This window comes from Stylophora pistillata, chromosome 8, assembly GCF_964205215.1.
Source record: "Stylophora pistillata chromosome 8, jaStyPist1.2, whole genome shotgun sequence".
Lineage (NCBI taxonomy): Eukaryota > Metazoa > Cnidaria > Anthozoa > Scleractinia > Pocilloporidae > Stylophora > Stylophora pistillata.
The window spans coordinates 18,805,594-18,831,992 of NC_142526.1; the positions used below are offsets into that span (position 1 = coordinate 18,805,594).

At 40.0% G+C, this 26,399-nt stretch overlaps 4 protein-coding genes across 4 annotated transcripts; 1 reads left to right on the forward strand and 3 right to left on the reverse strand.

Annotated features, from left to right (window-relative positions):
- The first annotated feature begins 898 nt into the window (after window positions 1–898).
- Window positions 899–2,860, forward strand: LOC111329187 (uncharacterized). The gene is made up of 2 exons (XM_088730611.1): window positions 899–1,194; window positions 2,473–2,860. The coding sequence occupies exon 2, from the start codon at window positions 2,506–2,508 to the stop codon at window positions 2,812–2,814; it is 309 nt and encodes a 102-aa protein (XP_088586737.1). The 5' UTR covers window positions 899–1,194; window positions 2,473–2,505; the 3' UTR covers window positions 2,815–2,860.
- A 2,046-nt stretch (window positions 2,861–4,906) lies between these two features.
- LOC111329227 (uncharacterized) lies at window positions 4,907–11,065 on the reverse strand. The gene is made up of 9 exons (XM_022933860.2): window positions 10,977–11,065; window positions 9,779–9,931; window positions 9,036–9,267; window positions 8,401–8,543; window positions 7,837–7,944; window positions 7,488–7,560; window positions 6,529–6,672; window positions 5,967–6,218; window positions 4,907–5,139 (listed from the first exon to the last, which is right to left on the reverse strand). Exons 1-9 carry the CDS (start codon window positions 10,977–10,979, stop codon window positions 5,099–5,101), a joined length of 1,149 nt encoding a protein of 382 aa, XP_022789595.2. The 5' UTR covers window positions 10,980–11,065; the 3' UTR covers window positions 4,907–5,098.
- Window positions 11,066–11,763: 698 nt separating this feature from the next.
- LOC111329203 (uncharacterized) lies at window positions 11,764–21,105 on the reverse strand. The gene is made up of 13 exons (XM_022933832.2): window positions 20,738–21,105; window positions 19,197–19,339; window positions 18,157–18,267; window positions 17,520–17,682; window positions 17,257–17,399; window positions 16,769–16,876; window positions 16,417–16,498; window positions 15,647–15,789; window positions 15,212–15,319; window positions 14,164–14,239; window positions 13,934–14,077; window positions 13,076–13,324; window positions 11,764–12,438 (listed from the first exon to the last, which is right to left on the reverse strand). The coding sequence occupies exons 1-13, from the start codon at window positions 20,871–20,873 to the stop codon at window positions 12,398–12,400; spliced, it is 1,647 nt and encodes a 548-aa protein (XP_022789567.2). The 5' UTR covers window positions 20,874–21,105; the 3' UTR covers window positions 11,764–12,397.
- A 1,040-nt stretch (window positions 21,106–22,145) lies between these two features.
- On the reverse strand, window positions 22,146–26,062 carry LOC111329184 (uncharacterized). Its single transcript, XM_022933794.2, has 4 exons — window positions 24,365–26,062; window positions 23,766–23,834; window positions 23,192–23,281; window positions 22,146–22,794 (listed from the first exon to the last, which is right to left on the reverse strand). Exons 1-4 carry the CDS (start codon window positions 25,448–25,450, stop codon window positions 22,744–22,746), a joined length of 1,296 nt encoding a protein of 431 aa, XP_022789529.1. The 5' UTR covers window positions 25,451–26,062; the 3' UTR covers window positions 22,146–22,743.
- Between the last annotated feature and the right edge of the window lie 337 nt (window positions 26,063–26,399).

Consider the following 26,399-nt stretch of genomic DNA (forward strand, 5'->3'; position numbering starts at 1 on the left):
CAAGTCTCATGAGACACTGGCATTTAATAGAAACACAACCACTACTCAACGAAATATACAAAAATCCGTTTCTCGTATCTTACAAAAGAGGACGGTCGCCCAAAGACATACTCAATGGGGCCAAACTTGGAATAGGCTACTCTAAACACGCGCTGGGGAGTCGTGTAGGCCTGTCAACCCCATTTTACAACAATTTCTCGTCTAACTATTTCCCGAACAGGGTGTTCTGAATGAAGGTGGTTTCTTCTTTCTAACCCATAGTGACGTAGCCTTCTCTTCAAAGTCCTCACGTTCATTGAAATCCCATGGTATTCTGCCAGAAAGTGAACAATGGTTTCGTAACGAAATCCCTTATTAAAGTAATGTTTTATAGCCAATCTTTCGTCTCCCGAGCTGGACAACACACTATCCTCTTCACGCCATTTCAGTGTTCCACAACAACGGCAGAATGTTTCATTGTTCCCACATTCTCTTCCACATTTATGACAGAACATGTTCTATCCTCGTTCCTTCGCCATTTTCAATGCGGGATGATGCGGGATATGGCAAGAAAACGCTGGGTGACTGCTGGCGCAAATAGCACGTGACAAAATATTTTTTTGGATTTGCAAAATATTTTCGGATTTTGAAAACATTTTTTTGGATTTCAAAATATTTTTTTGGTATTCGCAAAATATTTTCTGATTTCGAAAAAAAATTTTTGGGTTTCTAAATATTTTTTTGGATTTGCAAAATATCTTTGGATTTGTCAAACTTTTCGACAGTGAGTTTAAAAAAATATATTGCGATTTGAAATATTTTTCGGGATTTGAAAAATATTTTTGGATTGTCCCTTTTCGGCTTCCGTACATTGAAGTCGGGAGTCTAAAAATAACATAACCTAGACAAAAAAAGATCTAATATGCAGTTGGGATCTGCTTAAGTTTCTCCAACAACGAAGAAGACCAGCAGCCATGATGGCGCCTGCTAGTGATTTGTCGAGCTATTGAGATCTCAGTATCGAGTCGCGAGATTAATAACAAACGAATTACCATCCATTATTCAACTAAGCCAGTGATTTCATAGCTGTCATCGCACGTTATTTATACGTCTGTCGTGAGGAGCACCAAATGTTTTATGCATAACCATCGAACCGTCAAAAGCTCAGTATTAGATGTTAAAGGAATACACGGATCATCTGCCACAGAAGTATTTGTAAGTACAATAAATCGAACTTAACAGAGATGAGATCAAATTGAAAACTCTTGCAACGAAGGTTTGATGGATTATATTGCTTAGGTTTAACAACCGTGATGAGCGCCAGATAATTTTAATGCTAACATAATAGTACAGACAGCTTTTAATTCACCCCGCCCGAATGTGGCATATCGGCGCTGAAGCTGTTACGGTAGTTTCTTTTTGGCAGTTCATTTTGCAACATGTTGGTAAGGCAGCGTAACTTCTCCTTATTTTGATACCGTAAACCCCTAATCGTTCAATGTTGAGGTTACACGCGAATAAAGTGGCGGTGCTCAACAGAAAACCCGAGCATACAGCAAATATTTACAGGATTTTGAGATCTGATCAAAAGATTACAATTAAATCTTATTTTGATTTCAAACAACGTTGGTTAATCTTGGCAGCAAGTAATACAGCTCCTTTTCGGTTTTAATTTCGTCTAAATCAGTCGGCGCAAAACAGTTCAAACTTCTACGGCATATTTTTGCATAAGAGTTGTATATTAAAAGCGTCTTATTTTGACTATTTCCGACGTTTCGTAATCTTTTGCTATCTGTCATTTCGTGACCTTTGATTGTCACCTTCATTAAGTGCAAAATTCCGAAGATTAATCGGTAAAATTCTACGAATGTTTAAGTCACCCGTCTGACAGGTTCAAAGAAATACAAGCTCCTGTTTCAATATCATACGTAGTAAGAAATGTAAAGAGGTTTCTTGCGGAACATTCCAACAAAAGCATCGCTTACTTATCGCTTTAAAAACTAATTAACTCTTCCAGATAAACAATACATCAGACCATATAAAATACAATTAACCATGATAAAGGTTTACCCTTACAGCGCATTGTTGACGACGACACTGAAGACAACGACGACCTTTTAAAGCATTAACCACTACAACAACCAAGGCGTGATTAAACAAAAGAATGATTTCGGCAGCCAACTAAAATCGTTCAAAGGACGCTTTATTTGATACAGGGTCAGAGTGAGATGGGCAGGTTAATTCCTCCCCTCCCTCCCCCTCTTGTCTATTAACAATCGTCCTCGGTAAAGTTCAGTGTCCTCCCTTCCCCCGAGTTCAAGGTTGCAACCAAACGTTTACAAAGAAATACTGGTCATTTAACAATAAAAACACGTTTGGACTGTAGCCTGTGATTTACGGCCACGATTTATGATGTAAATAGTGCCCGATGGAAATTTCTCAAGGCAACATTTATAGCTGTAATCTTTGGTCTTGCTTGAAATATTTCCATAGATACAACTTCAGCTCGGAAATTGAATCTTCAAAATGAATACAGACCTAAAGGAAAAAGACCCAGCCACAACAGAAGAGGACAACGATGATGATGAGGAGGCTGAGATCATGGAAATCCGAGGCGTGGTGATGAAGCCTGGGATCGAGTGGAGTATCGCCTGGGAACGTCACGTGGTCAGTGTGTATACGGGAATAGAGATGTACCAAAACCTTAAGCTTCCCCATGGCAACAAGAACCGCGAAATTACCCGCATGTTGGAGGAGAGCTTAACACAGAATAAACGAATGACTATCGATTATAGAATCGCCGATAAGGAAATACTTGAGGTGCGTTATCGATAATGCACAAACTCATTGTTGTCCAATAAAAGTTGTTCTTTTAACAGCACTTAGTGAAACTTTATTGATAATTGATAACATTCTTGGACGAGGAAAGTGAGTAAAAACCCTTTTTAACTCTTATTTTTTGATAGAGTCGAGGTTTTAGTGCCTCAATCATATGTAATACGATATTAGTTTTAAGAATTGTGACCAGGGGATGTAAAATTAAGAGTTACATTTACTGCAACAAAAAAAGAGAGAAATCTTAAAAAACCTTAGAAATTCAAGAACTGGCAAATTGTTTTCAATACCTTATCCTGCTGTTGTTTACGTTGTTTATGTTGTTTATTTGAAGATTAATTTAACTAAAGACATTAACTTGGGAGAATTTGGTTTTGCATCAATATTAAAAGTTTTACTAAAGTATTGCAAAGTGTCAGGAAAAATTATGGCAGCTTACTAAATTTTTGTAAGATTTCCTCAAAATAAATATAAAGACCACACCAAAGCAGAGCCTTTCTATTCAAAAAAGTTTGAACAACCAATGGTGCTTTTTGTCTTAATTAAACCTTTTAAATGGCTGCCATATTGTTTTAAAAAGTGGTCATATCTATGATTTGAACACCTTTACCTAGGCAGCAGACAAGCAAATATAGGTGAGATAGTCACTTTCATTATCTAAACATTTAATCACATGCCACACACCAGCTTCATCTTTCTCCACCCTTAACCTAAGCTGCACGAATTAAGGTCTGGAGCACAGAGGCAAAAGTAATATGTCAGCATGGGTTGAGTTAGAAGGAGAACAATGAATTGTTTCCCCTTTCTTGATCAATTTTAAACATGTTTTCATGTAATCTAGCATTCTATCGAAAAGAAATTGCTTTTCAAATTGTCCAGCCTGCCCCTGTGTTATTTTACCTACCATATCCAGATTCTCAGTAGGTTATAGAAAGCCTTGTATAGCTTACTGCTAACCCGCGATATAAAGTCATTGGCCTGTTATTGCAGAATGTCGAGATAACTTGTAAGTAGAGTGAGGTTGATGTAGGATAACCTAAAAGGAAGTTCTAACACCACAGAAGAAACCTCAAGGTACACTTACCACAAACTGCAACATTCCTAACCAACGTTGCTGGGAAACAGAGTATTGAGCCATTAGATATCGTTCAAAACCTTGATGTATTTGCATTCACGCTCCACAAAACACAACAGTTCAGATCATTCATCATAAGCAAGCAGATTTGTTTCTAGATTGTCCAAATGAAACTGAAATTCCTCAAACATTTCACGAACCAGAGTCTTATTAAATTCAACCGATGTTACTGGTGCAAATACCACAGTAGTGTTCAGCGCTACCAGTTAACCAAATTATATGCATGCCCTCGGAATTGGAGTTGGTCTTTTAAATGATGCAGAGGTTACATCTGCCGCCATTTGCGTGAACTTCGGCGCTCTGGTTCCAAGGTTCTCCAACTGAACGTTTCAACTGCAAAGGTAAGACTATTTGAAGCTTCCACTGAAGTCATTCGCTGAAATTTTGAGTTCGCGCGCACGAGATAAGCCTTGAAATGATTCCTTCGCCATACACTGCAGCACTCTTCTTGATACCGATAGGGGCTTTACAGAAAACGATTTTATACATATTTTACTTATTTTTCTAACATAAGTTGTCATTAATTATGCTCGCTTTTTGAATTCGAGATGATGTAAGTTACATTCATTGCCGTTCGCGTCGTGTGGTTACTCGTGCTATTCTCCTCGCGGGCGAGCCACACGATTAGCAGGAACGCCTGACAGATTTGCACACCGTACCTCCTATGGTACCATTTTTGTTCACGGGTAAGGACGTGCCGAACATTTCGCCGATTACGAACCGAACAGAGAGATAATCGAGATAAGAGGACGCAATTTGTGTGAGGGTGCTAGGGTACATCCCTAACAACGAAGTTTTGAGGGCTTTCAAATAAACCATAGAGGAGTTAAGAGGACCTAAAGAATAGTTTGAAAAAGATTACAAGAAAGGGGTGTAACTCCAGACAGGAAAATTCTGACACCTCACTGTTCAAATCCTTAAACTTTTTTATATGTGAAAGGTTTAACATTTCTGAAGTCTGAGGCTTTTCATTTTATTGTTACCTTTCCATTTTTTGCACCAATCTCTTGTGGCCTCGGCTTAAAAGCTGGTCTTTTGAGATCTCCACTGTGGTAGATGGAATTTTAAACACTCCAAAGTTTCACTTCATATTTTGTATTTGGAAATTACAATATTCATAACAAGGACTATGAATACCATTTTCCCCAGCTATTTTAGTCCCACAGAGGGTTCCAAAAGTCTTTGAAAATCTGTTGAGAGAAAGAAGGAAGGTTAGACATCCTTATGCCTATTTCTTCTTCGAATTCTTGGGCGTGGTCGATTCCCTGATTCAACAGATACTAGGGGAGCTTAAAAGTCTTTGAAAATCTGTTGAGAGAAAGAAGGAAGGTTAGACATCCTTATGCCTATTTCTTCTTCGAATTCTTGGGCGTGGTCGATTCCCTGATTCAACAGATACTAGGGGAGCTTATTCGAAGGGGGCGCATTTCGAGAGAAGGCGAGGATTCGAGAGTTTAAAGTACTCTATGACAACCTCTATAGATGCGACTTCCAAATTTTTTAGGAAATTCATGAAACGTTTTATCCTTCAATCTTTTTTTTATTTTTTGACTGATCTTGTTTAAGTAGTTTTTGCTGATTGTTTTATTCCCTTTAGTCTTGAAACTCAGCGCTTACTGCACTATCGAATTATCCCAAAAACGAGTCTAAAGTTACTGTAAAAAGTCCCTCTTAGGGAACTGTCACTACTTTTTCAATGGGGGGTCGGAGAAATTTTGGGGGGTCACATGGTTTTCAGGGGGATGGGAGAGGGGAGTATAAAGGAGAAACTATAGGAAATTGACTACCAATTAACTGCCAATGACGGGGATCATTAGAATATTACAGAGACTTAGGGAGGATCAGGTTGTCAAAAATTCATCCTCTTCCCATCCCTGGCAATAAATAATGACCGGTCCTCTAAAATGACACAGAAAGGCTCATTCTTCCGTAAAGTTATGGCTCCATTCTCCACCAAAAATATTTGTCCACCAAAAATAAATTCAGGAGATATCTATAACCCCCTTCAAAGAATTACCTTGAATATTTATTTTTCCATCTCTATCAGGGTCGGCTTTTCGAAGAATATCTCGAAGCTCAAAGTCTCTCACGTGAGCACTTCCCGGCATGCTTTTCAACGCAGTTTTCAGATCTTTAGAGCTAATGTAGCCGAGTTCTTCTGGGTCAAATACCCGTATGGAGTCAAGTGATGGTTGTTCATGTTCGTTTTCGTCATTTATCAAGGCCTCCATCAATCTCACAAACTCTTCAAACTTTAATTTCCGGTTTGCTGGTGATACGAGAGAATAAACAGTAAAGTGTAATCATTTCCAAAATGCACAAAATACAATTTCCTTCACATTATTTCTCGAACAGATAATTATGACCCTTTGACTTTGTGGTTGGAAATGTTTCTCAATGTCTTCATTCTCACGTAGTAGCCTTAGGTGAATTTTTTTTCCATTCCGCAAGTGTTGTGCGACATCATTTTTGTACACCAGTGGTCTACTAATTAACTATACTGTAGTACTGAAGTTCTTTTTACTTTGCTCCGCTGTATTTTTTTTCGATCTGGATCGACCAGTTGCAGTACATCCCACCTGTTAAATCCAGTTCATTCATGAAGACCCACACCTTTGCCTCGGGAGGATTGTACCCCAGTGAACGAATCAGAGGAAAAACCGCTCCTACTTTTATTTTTCCTGTACCTCGTACGTCATAAACGGAAAAAGCATCTTCGAACTCTGTAAATCAGAGGAAATATAATAAAGTTGCATATTCATAGAACTGACGCCATGTTGGATCTTCAATCTCTGCCACGTGGTTTTAATGTGTTTTTGTTAACAAACAATAACTCAACAATTACATAACTGTGAATAATGGCCAGCGGTATTGCCATACATAACATATAATATTGCTTTTCTCTTCAATGAATAAACTTGTTCGGCCAGTCAACTAATCAGTCAGGGATTAGCTTTTAAGTCAGTTAACAAGCCAGCAACTCCATTAGTCTGTCAGTCAATCAGCCAACAAGTCCACAGGCGGATCAAGGAGATCTCGGGGAAAAAAAGATGAACGCAGAGGGAAGAAAAGCTGGCGGGTGTACACACACGAAAAAACCGGGCTTCCCCCTTAGCTCAAGGTCTGAATCTGCCACTGAAGTCAATAAAAAAATCAACCAAGTCTATTAGTGAATCAGTTCGCTCTGCCGAAGGGCTAACGTTCGAAACGTCAGCCGTTTAGACACTCCAGTTTACGGTGGCCAGTTTACTTTATCAACTCAGTTGATAAAATCAATTCAAATTAACTTTTGATATCCTCCACTGGTGACGCAGTACTTCAGTTTTTTTCCGAAACTTACCCCCTTTATTCAGTTAGTCAGGTACTCAGTCAGTGGTCATGTGGTCTTTAAGTCCGTTTTCAAGTTACTCAGTGAGTCAATTAGTCATTCATTCTTTTCTTAATTCTTTCATCAGCCACGCGAGGAAGTTGTTTCATTGAAGAAAATTCAAAATTCTCAAACTTCATCAATCACAACAGACAACAAAATTGAAATTACCTTCAATCTGCTCGTTGCTGAACAATGGAACATCTTGTTCGTTTTCTTTCCTTATGGCTTGGTTGATGATTTGCTAAGGCGAGAATAGTTTAATTACCCATAAAGTACGTTATATTACTTTTGACACCTGAAGACAAGCTTCATGCACAGGTCTGCACGATGCACAGGGGTTGGCGAGTCCAATACCCATACTCTCCACTGTCTACCTTCAAGCAGAAGCATGTTCGCAACAATCTCAAAAAGCCTGCATAGGAGACCACAATCGAAGTAATCTGATATCATATGATAATCGATAAAACGGAGTCAACTAGTTAGAGATGTGTAATGCACTTAAAACGCTAAGTGATACCTGTCTTCTTGGAGCTTTCCTGACGTAAAGTTTGACTACACCCCTAGTTTTTCCCACCGCCTGGCGTGCGGATGTCAGCGGTACTTTGGTGATATTCAGTCCGTTTATCTTAAAATAGAAAAAAGTACTGTTGAAAAACAGAACCAAAGGAGTAGTAGGCACAGAACAAGGATGATGATGGGGCTTGGTGATAGAGGAGGGGGGGGGGGGAAGGCTGAGGATGGAGGGGTGTGAGGAGGAGTGAAAAGAGAATAGAAGAGGGGAGAGGATAAGAGGGAGGAGGATGAACTGAAGCAAACTGATGAGAATGAAAACAATGGCGAAGAGGAGGATGAAAGGGAAAAGAACAAGAAAATGCGAAAGGAAGAGGAAGAGGGGGAAGGAGAGGGCAAGGAGGAGGAGTGGAAGGATGACAATGATGCCAACTGCTGTGATGACAGCGGCAGCAGTAGTACTGATAATGATGAAAATATTTAGAATCAACTTGTGGAGCTCTAGAAGTACTCAACACTAATTTGCTTCGTGGTCATTATGTTGAACATTGTTTCAAAGAAGTTAGCTTACTGATAGTATTCTATCCCCAGGACTCAGTTTTTTGTCCGCCAAGCTGCCGGGGATCACCTTGTCGATGAAAATACCGAGATCTCCAGGGATGACAGGACCATCAATACCACCATGTAAAGTAAATCCCAGGTCAGCTGCTCGGTCTGTTAAGGAATTGTAATCATAACTGGCAGGTTAATCAATGCTTTTAATTTCAAAATGGTCGCTCTCTGAAAGTTGCCGAGAACTCGTGATGGTCAGTCAGTTAGTCAATTTCGTCGATCATGTAATCTGCCCATCCCTCATTGACTGATGAGTCAGCAACTCATTTCAAATATTTTTTCTTTTAGTTTCCATTTCATCGGTCTCTTTACATTATCACTCATTCATTTACTCAGCCAGTCAGCCAGTTGTTAAGCCAGTTATCCAGTCAGCCAGACAGTCAGTCGGCTAGTCAGCCAGTCAGATAGACAATCAATCAATCAGATTGTCTGTCAACCACTTCATTTTTAGAGTCACTTTCAATCAATCAATCAATCGATCAATCATGCAACTTATTATTTGATGATCAGTTAATCAATTGTTAAGCCTTGTAAACATATTAACCCAAAACCTTAGCTTCTTTAAACAACGGTAAAACATCAGCGGTAGCTTACCTTCAGGATGCTTTGGGATTTCCACGAAAACGTACTCTGACTCCTTTTTAAACGAAGAGAGGAACGTCGTAACGTTGGTCATTTGTTGAACCATTTTTGCAGCATGCAGCATTTTTTTATTCTTTGATTTGGGCCTGTTGTTATTCTCTGATCCCAGGTGACCCTGTGCACCATCAAACCTGTGCTCTGTGGTATTTCGGTCTTGCACACGCACATCAGGGGTTGCATTGACCTGCATATAGAGTGGCGGTGAAAGCTGTGATTGCTTGCTTATTTCTCACCAGGAAAGTGAGGGGGGGGGGGACCGGAGAATTTTGGTCATGTGGTCGTGCCACGATAGAATTTACCTGACTTTCCATGAAGCTATGTAATATTCTGATCCCCATCCCCCTAATTTTCTTGAGTCCCCCCTATTGGCGATGATTATCCCCCCTCCGTTCCCCCTTAATACCATATAACCCCCCTACTACAGCGCTATTCTCATATAGGTCGCGGCGCAAAAACCGAAATAATCACAATAGCCTATTTTAGAAAGTGAAAATATAAAAAACTGCCCACGAAAACTCAAAGTGAAAGCTAGCCAACTGTTTTAAGTGCATTTAACAGGGAGCCACGAGGTGACTATTCAGTTTTGCGTCTGACTGGTTTTATTAGAGAATGGCTAGAGTTTTTCAAAACTATATAAAAATGAGCGAAGCAAAGTAAAACCTTCCATTTATTGTTCAATCACCAATAAATGGTACCTCAATGATAATTTTGGCAGAACCTGGATCCTGTTTTCGTTTCTGCCTCTTTGATTTCTCGTTTAATGCTGATATCTCCAATCCTGCTCCATCTTGTTCTAAAGTATCAGCTCTGTTTTCTGGAGAAGTCCAGGATGTGGACTCTGTCAGTCCCTAGAAAGTAATGCTTAAACTTTAGATTCAAATGGTAAAGTATTGTAGTTCTGACTCTGGTCTCGAGCACGGCCCGAAGTTAGCTGAAAATGCCTCAGTTCACTAATTAGGCCGGCGAAGCTAAGGCGGGAGAGCATCAGGCTGCAGCTTGGGAAGCTCTGAGCGCAGGTGGGACACCCTGTGTGTGTCGAAACGTAATACATTCTATAAAAATAAACAGAAATGTATGGTGATTGCGAATAAGACACGCCGGTTCAGCAAAATTGTCGACGCATCTTCACCTGAAGTTCTCAAGTATGTAATTATTACAGGGTGGTCAACCTATGGTGCAAGTCTCCAATCATCGTGGGGGGGGGGGGGGGGGGCACGATATAGACGTATTTCCTCACGCTTCTGCCAAATGTTCAACGTCTTTCTCTACGGCTGTTATTTTCAAATGATCTACTTACTTCCTATGTACAGATACCAGTAGCAGATGTATATATTCTAATGATTTAAAACACGTATATTGACAAGAGATTAACACCCTTGGAATAAACTCTCTCCCGTGCGTTTTCATGATTACCCTCGTTCATACCTCAAGGCGATGAACACAAGGTTTGATTTAACATGTTGGTCTGACCAGGCCCAGAACATGTTTGAGTTCTACTGACAGTAGATGCTGTTACGTCAAACTCAAACGATAACTAAGAGCGCTGAATAGAATTGTAAACCAAAATTGATTAAGAGACATTTGAAACAAGAGAATAACACGATCTTCGTCTTCTCCGTGAAGAAATAGTTACAGGTCAGAACGCCTCTGTAGTTCCTGATAAATCTCAAATACCGTCCACAAGTTGTCATGTGCATTTTATTCTCAGAACATCTAACATCTCTTGCTTTATTATCTCATTCATTTCAAACATATTTGCTTATTTCTCCTCTCATAAAATTCCATAAAACATATTTTGGGACATTAGCACCATGAAGCTCAAGAAGAAGGCATAGTAATACCAAATTCTTTAAACGAAACCGACCAAATGAAATAAAACGACTTCAGACTCACCATATGGCTCGAAGTTGTTTCCTTCTTCCCTTCCCGACAACGAACATTAAAAAAGGAATGTTTACACAGATGAAAATTATCATAAAGAAACGAAAGATAAGGGAAAAATAAACAAACAAACTAGATCAAAGAGTAACACATTCACTCACTATACTAGCACAGAATAAACTTCGACGTATCGTCGTGATGAAGTAGAACTAGTATATAATCTGTTCTGCCGCGCTCTATAATAAGCGTCTCTTTTCAGGTACTCGTCATACTTTGTAATGAAGTTGTCATATTTTTTTTTTAATTACAATTGTCGTACTTTGTAATAACTTGAAAAAGCTGTCGCATAGCATTGGTTTTAAGTGCCCTACGACAATCCATTCCAAGTGATTATCAAGTGTAACAGGTGTTGTTACAAAATGTGACAACTTCAGTATTTTATTACCAAGCGCGATGACCGTCAAATAAACAGCGACAAGTGTTATTACAAAGTGTTATTACAATGTCTAGCTATAGAAAAGGTTACTGCAGTAGTATATATACTTCCTCACGATTAACATCATCTAATGAAGCACGACTCCGTTGGCAGAGCGGGGCGAAGGGCAGGACAGAAGGATTTTTGAGTACATTGTTAAACATATCTCCCCAGAAAAGACTGACCCAGTAAAGTTATCATACGTTTTCAGAAGCCTATAATGGGTAATGGGATCCTAACGTTTTTTAATAACAATGCATCACACATCATAATTTGTCTTCGTGAATTTAAATGCTAAGGGAACGAAATTTTAAAGTCTCATGATCATGTATAATTTCTTTTAATTAAGATCAAGGCGTGACCGTATTACAATCAAGAGGCATTTTTTTTCGGTGAAAATGCATGTAAGTAGCCGTCGATATCCTGTATAGGACGAGACGGGACGTTTATATGAAGTTACAAAAGGAAGAAAACACTTAAAAGCTGTTTAGCGGGGATAACCGATTACTTCATTAAAATAAAATAAATCTAAAAATAATCCATTTCTCTTCAAAGGACGCATGAAGATATTCCTCCTTTACCTTGTCAAATAACATACTTCCCTGCAAATAATCTACAGCTGCTCGTTTTTCGTTTAAACACGAAACTTTCACCAAAAGTAAATATATGCCCTATACTATGCTGTGTTTATCTTCAGAATTTCATCCAGATATTGTCCCTATAACATTTTGCAATAAATTTACGAAATTTTGCGCCGATTTACTTCATATAAGTGAACTATTTCCTGCCAACATTGGCTGCATTCATAATCCAAATGCATGATTTTCCAAGGCGTGAAGCATATCATTCTGTCCTTGAAAGTGATTTTAATTTAATGCCTGTCCTCAGCGTATCCTTTTCAGTATTTCATCGTTGGCCGTAGTTGTCTCGTGACAATTCAGCATAGAAATTTTCTGAGTTAACTTTGTTGGAAGAGAGGCATCATGAGATTTCGGAATGCTGGGGAAAGAAGAAAAAAAGAATGCTTTACCATGCTATTACAAGTTGACACTGTCACTATTGTTGTAGTAGTCATTGCATTTATACGGCCAAGTTCTCCTCCCTATTTGTCAGGCAACGAGTAACGTTACACATGATCAGGTTCGCTTTAATTTGTAACAAGCTGATTATAGACTAAAAGAGAGAGAGCCGGAGAAATGATAATGGAAGAATAAGAGGATGTACATGTTAAGGAGCATAAGGAGAAAGATGAAGAGGAATAGGAGGTAGACGAAAAGTAGCAGGAGGATAAAGAAGAAGGAGAAGGCAAAGCAAAGAGGAGGAGGATACACAGGTAGAGCAGGAGAAAGAAGATAAGAAAAAGACACAGGTGCCCACGTAGTGCGCACCTGTGTGAAGGACAAGATTTGAAACTGAAGGAGGAGATAGAAGAGTTGAAGGGACAGAAAAAGAGGAAGGAGAGAGAGGTGGTGGGGAGGAAGGGAGAAGAAGAGAGAAGTATAGAGAAGTGGTGGGGAAAGAAGAGAGGCAAGATGTGAAGGGGTACATCAAGAGAAAAAAAAAGAAAGAAAAAGGGGAAAACCTTCAGGGTTAAAAAATGTATAGTTTTCTGATTCTCCACCCTCCTCTCACTAACCTTCAAAGCTAACATTTCCATCACCGTCGGGATCTGCTAACTGAAGAATGTCAGCAAGTTCATCCTCTGTCAACCCCTCTGAACCCGGCATTTTTTTTAAAGCGTCTTGGAGCTCGGGTAGTCTGAAAAAACCTTTCTCCTCGCGGTCGAACACTTCAAACGCATTCGTCAGATCTGAGTCGCTTCGATGAAGAGAGCTGATTTTGGTTATCATTTCAATGAAATCCAGGAAAGAAAATTTTCCGTCACCTGCAAGAAAAGAAACGAGATTTTGGATGTTATATTTTGAGTATTGCGTGACAAGCATTCAGTAATTGATGAGTTGGTTGAGCGCTGAACCCAGGGACCAGTCATCATATATACATTCATCAACTAGGGAGGGGTCGGATGAGTTTTGGTTGATCACATGGTGTTAAGGGGGAACAGAGTGGGAATCAGTCTTCGCCTACATAGGATGGGGGGCAGGGGTGGGGAGGGCGCTATAGAAAATTGACCACAAATTAAGTACCAATGAGGGGGATCATAAGAATATTGGGGGTATCGGGCCATAAATAACGAGTGGGAAGTTGAGAGGTCGAAGTTTACGCCCTTGCCATTGCACTGTACGAGGCGAGTACATCTCTCGATCTGATGATATTTATTTAGGAACTCCGACGCAGTGTTGGGTGAGGGGATCTGCAATGGACGAACACACCATCTGCATCTAGGGAGGGGTAGCGAAATTTTCGGAGCCTTTCTGCCACAGAAATGGGGAAAAGCTCATGCACGATGGTCTTCTTGGTTTATCCGCTCACTTGACCTTATTGCATGACAGCCACTCCCTATACTAATTATGAAGGCCTGGCATGAAAGTCTTACCTACTAAGCTATATTCTGTAGTGATGACGTCCCTGTCAATAGAAGTGAGATTATAACCAAGCGAGCGACATAGTTCCATGACTCGTTTCATGGATATTTTACCCGACCCTGTTCTGTCGTACACTGAAAATGCTGTCTTGTATTCTGCAAAGGAAGAAAACTGCCTTTAATAAGATAGCCAAGACTGAGGCGATAAATTTTTAAGGATTCGAGATGATACAGTCACCAACCTTGCAACTGCTCGTCAGAAAAAGACCTCGCGGCCTGCCGAGCGAAACTCTTTCGTTTTCTTTCTGAAATGTCATGCTGCAATGTGATAATACGTTTTAAATCATCGTATATGGTTATTTGAGTGATTTCAGTGCCTTCTTACCAGCTGATTCACTTAGCAGTGAAGTGAATCATACAGATTGTTTGCGGTGGAGAGTGGCAAGCGTTTCTACTGGTCAGTGCGCTATCCCTGCTTCAAGATTGCACCGGCAAGGTGAAGTGTGATCATGAGGGGTGCCGACGGAAGTGTGAAGCGTGAGATATGAGGCGTGATATGCATGGTGAACTGACTATAACCCTAGTTTAATATATGGAAATAAAGAGAATGATCGCCAACTTAGGGAGCTCTTGATTGTTAAACAAATTCTCCATATCAGCGTCTTGGGAAATGTATAGAGCACAGTATGGAGAATATACATTTGATACTAGGGTGTATAAAGTAAGTTGGTCATCACCACGACAGCTTACAACACTCTATAAATTTCAAGCTAAACATCAACAGGATAAAAAAGAAAAACAACCATTGATTTCGCTGAGGAGGAATCAAGAACACTAGTGTTATAGGAGTGATCTTTTATTTCCAGGAGGGGGAGGGATACTTGGGTCACTTTTTGCTGCTTGTGTGCTGCTGGCCTCCTCAGAGCCCCTAACCCATTATAGTCTATTCTGTGACCAATTATAGAAGCATCTTTGACGGTCGCTTTTGGGAAAAGGTAATTTTCGCGATCCCAACTTAGTCACTTTCATTTCTATTAATGTATCTACCTTTAAAAGACCTTTGAAGAAGGTCAGCTTCAAACAAATTGATACATTTGTTAAACTGAATATAGAACACTATTTGTTACCCCAAAATCCCGATGTGCGACCCCTTTCTAGTAACTATTAAAAATACAACTTATTATAGTCAATCCAGTCGTGAAAAATGCAACCCCATCCAGCGGCACATCTCTTATACCAAATTGCTAGGAAGTACAACCCTCCGGAAATTTATTTTTAACGCAAGCATACCTCACTGGTGTCTGCTTTTTGGATGTGTAGCCTCACTCGTCTGTCTGCTGCTTTGATGTGATCGAAAGCAAATCTTAATGGAACGTTTATAACATTTGTACCATCAATCTATTAAAAAAAAAACAAGCATAAATGGAATTCCTTACGTACAATTGGAGGAAATTCATGGTGTTATATTAAGCCGCTGTTCTTCGTAGGGAGGTTGAGTCTAATCCTACAAACGGAATTCGGCTCCTTTCGCTCAGAATCTGATCTAAAGGCAGAGGTAGAAACACTGACAAAAAAATTGAAATCTTCCAATCACAGTTGAGCATTAGATCATGACCTTTAGAACCTTCTAAAGCGTCTAACGACAGGGTGAAACGAATTCTCAGTGTATTTTAGTCTTATTGAAAATCGCAAAAAACTTACATTTCACTTTTCAAAGTGACTAACCTTAAGTATTTTGTCTCCTGGGCCAATGACTTTTTGCAATAAACTTCCTCTTTTGACTGCGGTTATGAAAATCCCCGGGTCTCCAGGTACCACCGGTCTATCTCGCCCACCATTGATCTTCAATCCAAGTTTACCAATCTGTCCTGGAACAGAATGTTCAATATTATAACTCTGATTCTCTAGCAACGTTCCAGGATATGCAGCGGCCTGGTTATGAATGCAGTCTACTCCGAATCTAAAGTTTAGCTAGTCGTGTGCTAGTGTGCTGGTTGTGTGCCTTGACAAGGCCCTTTTTACAAACAATACTCCAACTGATCTTCACCGAAAAGTATTACAGATAATCATAGGGGTAGGGTATGGGGTTACTTGTAATGCCATTACTACTCGGAGTAGTATCCCGTCTAGAAGGAGAGCCAATACTCTGAAAGAAATCAGGTTACCTCCGGAAACAAAGCAGGTTTACTTGGGTGCCGAAAAACAAAAAAAACTGAAGTAATCATAACAACCAATAAGAATAAAGATTAACATCATCAAAAGCAAGAGCGAACACAGGTAAAAACAGGCGAACTGCCTGATTTCTAATCATGTCGTATCGCAAAAGTTTCATGGCATACGGAACTCATTATTTTACACCCACTGGTATGAAGCACATAATACGTTAATTAGCTGCAAGATAGATGTTTTCAATTGGGAAAAAAAGTAGATCACGTCGTCTCGTTTAAAATGCTGAGATAATCATAGTTAGTCCTATAAAAGTACCTTTTCATTACCTTTAGGACCAGTTGAAATTTCTATAATCTGTTCGTTCTCCCCAGTTTCCTCATCTTCGAAAACCCGAATTTCTGTATCATCCTGACCAAAAGCAATAGATAATGAATAAGTCAATTTATTTTAAAAGTTTTTAAAAAGGTAACTAAACATATCTAAACAGCTCTCCCGGAATTGTACAGAACGACAACCGACGGATCTGGAAGCAAGGGTATAAACCAAAACAAACTTGACCTACTAGTGATTCCCAGTCCAAGAATCGAACCCAGACCACAGCGATCTGGAAGACAAGACAAGCACTCTCAACCTGCACCAATACTACTCCCCTTTTTTTTATACAGAATAACCACCAACCTTTGCGGCGGAGGTTTTGGCGATGTGTATCTTTGCTACTTTGTCAGCGCCTCGTAATAAGTTGAAGAAAACATGCTGAGGAACATTTGTGACGTCAGTACCGTTAACCTATGGATTGCAACATAGATTTAGCCGGGCAGAGAACTAAATTAAATAAAATCTCGAAATAACAATTTTCTGGTTTAGACGACCAAGAAAATGTTAGAAAAATGTGAAGCTATGATAGTTATGAATAACTAAGATGTACAAAGCCGTGAAGAGGTTTCCTGTATTGAGAGGACAATACAAGATCTAGTAAACCTAAAATGTGCCCCATTGTCTGCTACCTTCGCTATTATTATGCTCATAAATGACTCTTGACCGGCAGGTGACCTTCACAGTCAAACGAAGCTATTAAGGAGCCCGACCTCTCACGGCAAAGTGGTTAATTAAAAGTTGGGATGCGATCACACCAGTGAGCTATGGTCCCAAACCAAAGCGCAACTCACCTTAACAATTTGATCTTCGACTTTGACGTCTTTCAATAAAGAGCTGCCTTCCTTTATCGCCTTAATGAAGATTCCCGTATTTCCGTCTATTGACTTCTCATCCTGGCCCCCGTAGATCTCAAAATCAAGAGGTAAAAGTTGTCCTAAAGGAAAAAAATGAATACTACAATCATATGTTGGCATTTCTTTTCAAGAAAAAAATTTTTTTGGGGGGGGGGGTGAGAATTTTTATCGAACTACTTTAGGTATCTGGATTCACCTACCCCAGAGTCCAACCGCAATTTTCACAGTAACCAGTTTCTCGCTTGCGTCTAGGTTTGGTCTGAATTCCTTTTCCAGTATTCCGCTCCCAACTCCTGAGTCGCTGTTGTCAGTGTCAAAGCTCACTGTTCCCCAAGACACCATTTTTGAAGACGCCTCGGAAACCTAAGGACACCCAAGCTAGTTACTACGTTGTTAGCGGTTTATTAACGGGAAGAAGGCTGACAAAAAGTTCACAGTTGATAGAAATCAACTTTATCAAGCTAGATTAACCAAGCCATGGACTTGATGATTCACCTTATTTACTGCCATATTTATTGAAAGTGACAGACTGGCTATGAAAGTGAATTGACATGGTTGACTGACTGATTGGCTGGCTGGCTGACAGACGGCATGCTTGCCTGACTGGCTGACCGACTCATTGAATCACTGACTAATTGATTTGAGTGACCAGCAGACTAACTGACTGTCTTACTGACTTACCAACTGGCTGACTGATTGGCTAGCTGTCGAACTGACTGACCCACAATCCAGGAGTCTGTCTGAGCAAATGATTACCTTAATGGTTGATTATTGAACGTATTGATGAATTGATTTTTGTAAGTTTGACTGCATATCAATATTTGTACTAAAGCTTACCTCGTCTAAGCCTTTCGGCATCCTGACATGTAGCTGGGCCCATTTATCAGCAAACTCGAGCAAACTGTCAGCCACTTGACGGGGCACATTTGTGACATCAACATCATCAATCTGACATAATTAAAAAAACTACATTACCATGGTTGTTCCAATAACAGTAAAGGGACTCAGAGTAGCCTGCAAGCAGGCACTCACTGTCAGCGCTCCAGCACGAGTATTTTTTCACCCGCAAAAATTTTTAAGCCCTTGAGCAAAATGAGTTGGTGAGAAATCCCCAAGAGGTCTGGCACTATTAATTACTAGTGCCAGACCTCAATCTCACAGGCTCGCTTTGCTATAGGCCTGAAACTTTGTCGCGAGCATAGAAACACTCACGCCTGCCGGCATGTAGAAAAAGAGTTGTATAACTGACCGGAATTAGGTGAGTAGCATAAGACTGATTTAAATTGCTAGCATAAGAAATCAAACTCGTAGGTCACGAAGGCCTATCGCCATTAAATGTGCCAGGAAAAAAAGTATATTAGGGATATAATTTTCTTTTTCAGCATGGAGAACTGCTAATAGCCTGATTTAATGTATTGCAGCTTTAATGACCAGCAATTCATGCAGTTTAACTTTTTCTTGATTTTGATCGGTTGGCAAAAAACTGAAAGCAGCTTTAAAGTTGACCTAGAGGGAGTAAAGGTCCTATGCTGCAACAGTAATAGAGCCATACAGTACGTGGTAGTTAAGAACTGACCAAAATATATACTTATTTTGCCTTTGACACTATAACTGGAAAAAAAGTACTTATCAGAACATATATGGAGTAACAGGCTAACAGGTGTCACCGCATGGTCATTATCAGTTTATTTTTAAACACCATTCTTTATAATACTATGTTACCTTTAATCGCTCCCACAACCCTCTTCTCCTCCCCCCCCCCCCCGCCCTTCCAATCCACACGCTCTCTTCCCTCATTCTCGTTCCATTCCTACCGTAGAGCGTTCTCATTCTCGAAGCTTTGGAAATTTCTAATATTAGCATATGAAATAACCGACCTTTGCTATTTGGCATCCAAGACTCAAAAGTTTGTCAGCCTCGCTTCCGGGCCTTATATCGGTGATGAAAAGTCCAGGATTCCCTGGAATGTGATGCTGATCGCTACCACCAGCAATAACTACATCTGTATCGCTAATTTCTCCTAATAACAGAAACAACAACAACAAAAAGAAAAAACCAGATGGTGAACTTATGGGCCTCGATCAGTATTCTGACTAGCTGTGAAGTTTTGTCTCCGTTGAAGATTGTTGTTGCAAAAAAAATTACGAACAGTTTTTCAATATACAGTTTTTTAATAGTCATTCGATAAGTAAGCTAAAAAAATTTAAGAGATCGAACAAATTGTTGTAGAATATCGAAAAAAAAAAGATTTCATGCATAAATGTCGCTAAATAACGAATGCGGCAAGTTTATTGCATTTACCATTAAAAGGCTTGATACAAGTCGAAAAATGTACAGTTTAATGCACAGTCAACTGCTGAAGTATCCCAAGGATGTCATTGCAAACATAAATAAATAGGAAGGTGTAGTTTGATCGTCCGGGTGAGTGTAGTCCTGAGAAGGACTGCTGTCGGTGGTAGTGACTGACGTTTCCACAACCATGCTGAAGTCATCATCAGAGTCAAGTGAATGATTGTTGTAAGTAGAATGTTCTTATTCCAGTTCGTGTAAAATGATCGGTTGGTTTTGTCGTGATGTCATTGGCTGTAAGACTCAAGTGACGTAAGTCGGTCGGGATTGGTCTGTTTCGATCTTTAGGTAAAGTTAGGTTGTTCAGTTCGTGTAAAATGATCGGTTGGTTTTGCCGTGATGTCATTGGCTGTAAGACTCAAGTGACGTAAGTCGTTCGTGATTGGTCTGTTTCGATCTGTCGGTAAAGTTAGGTCGTTCTTTTTCGGTCGTTTCTTCTTCGTTTGTATGGAGCTCCATACAAACGACTCATTCACGACATAAACATCACAAACGACCTAAAAAGATCGACCTAACTTTACCGACAGATCGAAACAGACCAATCACGACCGACTTACGTCACTTAAGTCTTATAGCCAATGACATCACGGCAAAACCAACCGATCATTTTACACGAACTGGAATACGAACATTCTACTGACAACAATCATTCACTTGACTCTGATGATGACTTCCGCACAGGCTGTCGAAACGTCAGTCACTACAACCGACAACAGTCCTTTCCAGGACTACACTCACCCGGACGATCAGACTACACCTTCACATATTACCCCCGGGTTCAAGCCATTTACTGCATAAATAAATGGGTAATGTATTGTCCTCTTCGAGGTAAAGCTTGTATCATTTATCGGGTCAACGTCGGGTTCTCGTCGTATTCTCCCGTGTTGCACCGGAGTTCGGTCGAGAAAGTTCCGTCTCCGCGACGCTGTCTGGACTCAATCAACAATAACAATAACTCTAATCGAATTTATTAAAATCATGAATGCAAAACACAGAAATATCCACTTTGCTTAGTTAGATTTGTTATCACGTGTTCTGATAGGACAAGTTTCTGAAAATAAAATCTCACCTCTTGGTCCAACCGCCACTTCCACAATGATTTCAATATCTTGAGAGTTTTCAAAGGAATTTTTTCCATCGTAGCTTACATCTGCGGGCTTCGTGGACTTGAAGAAAGCTCGGAATTTCCCTCTCCTGACGGCCATTCTAAAGCGACGACTTACATCGAGGCAAACCAGATACAACCACTTCTTTGCGAAGATAAGCACTTAGTAAGTCAATACTAATGTAAATAACAACATTTTCTGGCTGCCGTTAGCGATATTTCACTCATTTGCAAATTTCCCACGTTAACGTTCGATTCAAACTATTTGCACAAAAGCATTCTTATCATTTGACCTTATATGAATCTTCGTGATCGTCTTGGTCGCAAAGCAACAGCCGTCATAATAATTTTATTGACGTATAGAAGGTTTGCCGACGAGAATATAGTCTTTTGTAGAAAATTATAGAAGCTTGACTTCGTATTGTTATTATTCTTAGCTGTCCTTTGTGGTTTGTTTAATGAGCCGTTATGAAAAACAAAATTTGCATAAGTTCGTCTTTCGCGCTTACTCAGCCATTTTATGTTTTGATTTCCCGCCAATTCCTTCCTAGCGGTATATATCTATCTGGCATGCGCAACAGACCTTCATCCAAAATAGAAACTAAAAATGAAAAATACCAAACTTTAAACAACGCAGGTGGCGAAGCAAATGATGGAAAGTTTTCAGTTCTTACTTTCAGGAACTTACTTTCCTGCCTCAAAGATGACTCTCTGTTTGGTGATTTTTGAGCTTCAGTTGATGAAGCTTTAATGTACTTCTCCAGAATTGGTTTTCGTTAGCAAATTCATAAAAGCTTTTTTCTTTCGTCGCCGACAATCGTTTTAGCTTAGATTTTGCGAAATTTTCACTGCTACGTTCAGAAGCGAATACCGTTTTTTGTAGTGTAAAGGTGTTGACCCACCAATACATAACTGAAAATTTTCATCAAAATAGTCTCCTCAAGTGGTGGATCCAGACCTGAAGCTAAGCGAGAGGAGGGGGTCGTTTTTGTTTGTGTGTGTTCTCCTGCCGGCTTTTCTTCCCTCTGCGTTTATTTTTTACCAAATTAAGGGTGGGGGCCTGGTCACCCGTGCTCCTCCCCTAGATCCGCCACTGTCCTTGGAATACGACAATCTTCAAGACTTGATTTGAATTCTGGCACCTTTCTTTTTTTGGTGCGTACATTTAAAACGAGGTAAAAGAAGGGTAGACAACTAAAGGAGAGATATAAAAAAACACTGTTCCTAACCTGTTGTCTTTTAATACTATTGTTGTTGTTGTTTTTAGTTACTAAAACTAAGTGCGATGAAACAATATGGAATTTATCCGAATGATATAAAATATCCTGTTCACTTGAAATCCCTGTTATCAAGCAACGACTGAGATTGTAAATTTTCTTAAATTTTTATTCAAATGACACATTTTACAAGGAAAATATCTTTTTGCAACGAATGCGCTCTGGCAACTCGTCAATTATCTCGGAATTCAATTAACTTATTCAGGCCACGCGATTATCAAGAATGTAACACTACAGGAATGCAATTTGTTTTTAAAAAAATCAAAGTCTTGCTAAACGCTTCTCAAACTTAACCGATATATCGCATTTTGATAATTTAGTACGACTCAACTCTAGTCAGTAAACCTAAATAGTCCACACATTTAATTGGTAAAACGAAGTGAAATGATTGGTTGGAGTCACATTCTTCAAGTTGGCTTGGTGCTAACGATTATTGATCTGTTTCTTCCTTTTTGAAACGTTTCCAACCTTATTAGGAGTGGAGGCAACCACGAGGCGATGAGACCGGAGCGTGCAAAGGGCGAGCCACGCGCGCGGCATAAACAATAAACACTAACGAAAATTGGCGCCATGTTCTCATCTCTGCATGCTTACTGATCTCACGAAAGACTAACTGCTTCTCGCTCGCTTCCACTCTCCTCAATACGCGAGAAAAGACGTCTGTTCTACAGGCAGGGGACACACGAAGACGCTTCATCTAAGCTCATACAGAAGGGCGAAATATGTAATGACAACGCCAGTTACCTAAAGAAAATCAGCAAAAGACGTAGTTCAACATTTGAAAAAAAAAATTACCTTTATCAGATTCATGTGCTAACTCTGATGCTATTATTTATAAGTAACTGTAGGCCTTGCTTTTATGCCCTAACGTTATAACGGCCATTTGTGACATGTGAAGGGGATCATTGATGTATACCATTTCCTGGGCGTTCACTCTTGCATCGTCGTCCTTGAGAAGTCTGGGCAGGAGTCTCTCCGCAACGCCACGGCCTATAATCAGCTTCGAAATTGACCAGGTGAGCGAGACTTTCCTACCCAGACTTGTCAAGGAGAGCTTGGGGATTAGAATGTACAACAGCATAATTAAACTTATCAAAGGAGTACTGGTAAGTCTTGGTGGTAAGATTCAGCGATTCATTACCGTAACAATCAGCGCTTTTGTAATCGGTACCAGTCCTCCTGCTGTGATTGCCACGGGATCTCCACCTAACTTCGCCAGGAACAACATCAACTATAGATGAAGAAAGAACCTGATATTAAAAACTTCTTTCTGCCAGATCATGGTTCATTAACTATTAACAGTCGATGAAAACGGACGACATTAAAACCTAGCGACTTTTCAACAGTGAAACAATTTTCACTCGAAATTTGGAAGCGATCCAGGACTGTATTGATTTTGCTTCACAATGTTCTCTGATTGGTAGAAAAGCTACGTGCCACCATTGCAATTAATCAAATACAAATTTTCCTCAATCGGGACTTCGCCACCGGCGTTTTACACGTTTCATGCAGTTTGTTTGTTGTTACTTTATTTTCAGTTCTAAATGGGTTCCAGTGACATTTTCCCTAGTGATAATCAAATGCAAACGAAAGCTTTCTTAAATACGGTTCAATATAGCACACTGAAGACAATAGAAATAAATTCCAATGTGGTACGAGTAACGTATTCCTCTTTTGGATAAAAATAACAACAACATTAACGTGTCAAAGCAGACCTCTGTATGTGTATCCAGATCGACATTTGATATTTGAACTTTCTGCACAACTTCTGTAAAAGAATGAATCTGTACACAAAAGAAACACAAAACAAATACATTACTTGTTGATATCCTCGACGACCTTCATCAAGGAAAGGTTTTTTTCGTGTGAGCGCCGCATGTATTCACCAGCTCAAAGCGAGAGATGTTGCTAAAGTATATTGACTTCACTCTTAATTCAGGTTCATACCTCCTCCACGACTGGCAGTAGATTAGGGACTGGTTATTTATCGCCGGTATCACCGGGAAGGGAGGGGGGTGTCAACGATAAAATTTACCTGATTCCTCATAAGGCTCTGTAATATCCTTATGATCCCCCCACATCGGCAGTTAATTAGCAGACTAATTATTAGTAGTCTCCCCTTTGGCGTTGACGGATCCCTCCTCCCTTTCCAATAAAAACCATGATACCCCCCAAAAAAACTTCCAACCACCCCAGGTGATAAACGACGACTGTTACGTTTGTAGTGAAAGATCAATAACTCTCTATAGATTTTTTTCTCTTGCATGCAGCGCAGCCAAAGCAGACAGAGGTCGGTCAAATCTGAAACACTTACCCAGCTGTTCAACTGTGCACCCAGGAAGGAAACTCCTATCATGATGCAAGCAACGATAATAAACCAAAACGACAGCGTCACTTTGGTTAAGACATTGTCAGTCTTGACGAAAATCAGGTTGTAAAAGAGGAAGCAGAGTAACGGGATATTCGTGACATACACTACCAGGGTCAAGAACTTGAACAGGTTATCGACTTTTCTGACAGAGCCACACAACGAGGAATGCTGCCCCCTCAAGATCTTTACCCTTCTCACTTCACTGGCCGAGGCAGTCAAACGTAGGGTCTTTCTCAGACGGCGGCACTGATGGATCAAAGTTAGGCAGACGGCGGAGAAAATGGCGAAAGGCATTAACCAGGCAGCTGAACTGTAAAGGGACACAATGAATAAAAATATCTTGACCGCTGTGCTTGTAACAGGAAGGGGTGATACCAAAGCTTGTGCCACTGGTAGAAGGGATTCCGAGGAAAAGAGAATTAGACCATACAGCACTGTATTCATCGCAATTAAGAAATAAGCGATCATCAACGTTCGTTTCACACATTTCATCATGTATGACTCGATGACAAGTTCGTGAAAGTTTGGCTGAGAATTCCAATACAACAGCAAACTTTTTAAGACGGACTTCTTAGATCTCAAGTTCATGGTAAAGAAACAGATCGATGCTTGGAGAGCTGTTTGTAAAAACCACAGTAATGCTGGTAGTCTTAATGCTCCTAGATCATTACCGACCCAGAACGAAGCTAGCGTCTTGCCGAAGTTCATCCACAGAATCGCGATCACCACACACTGATACGAACGCATCAAAAATGCCGATTTCCCTCCGTATGTGACAAATTCTCCTGAACAAGTACCCCTCACATCTTGATAGTACAAACCGAACAACTTCATCGGAAAGAATATACATTGTAGCTTGGCAATCATACATATCTTCGTAATAGCATTTAACTCTTCTTTGGTTGACTGGTTTGCTTCGTATTTCCTTCCATTTGATCTCTTATTCATGTCTTCAAGATTAATTCTGGGCGAATTCGGCTCTTTAAAGCCGTTTTCGATTGACACGTCTGAAAAATCGACTCCGTTCATTGTGTGAAGCTTCGAAACTCAAATCTGTTATGAAAAGTTACACGCACACTTTGGCACAATACTAGCAGCTACTAGTCACGTCAGATATCATGCATGGTCACCTATTGCGTGCTGAGACATGATGCGTCATCAAAGAGAACAACATGAGATAAGTTATAGTCCAAGCCTTATGCAAATTTTGATGAACGCTCAATTCACTATTCTTACGCATGCAGCAAGCTTCACTCTTCCCGATGACATGATTTCTAAGACAGACAAGAATCGATTCAAGATAAATGAAAACAATGTTAATCAGCTTAATTCATCTTGGAGTCATTGTCAAGCTGTGTAATTTCGGTAGCCGGTTAAGTCTAGATTAAAAGCAAATATTGACAACGCTGACTGAGTCGCGCATGACTAGGCCAATACAAATTGCGCCCTACCCCTGAGAGTAAGTTTGCAAGGCTACCCTATCGCACGTGATCATCATTTTGTTAATCTTGCGTATCAAGTCTTTCATCAAAGTGATATCTATTTTACATATTCTCTTTGTTAAAATGTGAACGGTTTAGCACTTTGTTGTTTGCTAAATTCCTAAACTGCAATGATTTGACAAGACGGAAAAGGACAATTTCTTCCTAAGCAGGAGGACTGTTGAAAAACGGTGGCTTTGCTCGCTTTCTGTTACGAGAATAATCCGTGTTGTGCTCACTCAAGATATCGCTGTCAAAACGATTGCGTAACAGGTCAACAGTTCATTACCATCTAATTATCAGCAAAAGCATGTTGAGGCAAGGACTAATCTCTCCTCGCTCGCTCCAGGGGGCGGGAAGACGAGAGACCTTGGGAACGAGGTTGTCACAAAGATAATATACCAAGGCACGGGTATTGATGTAACTTTAGTGTCTGTCCATCGATGGGATACACGATTTTGTAATGCCTTGACTCAAATATTTACCATTATAAGCAA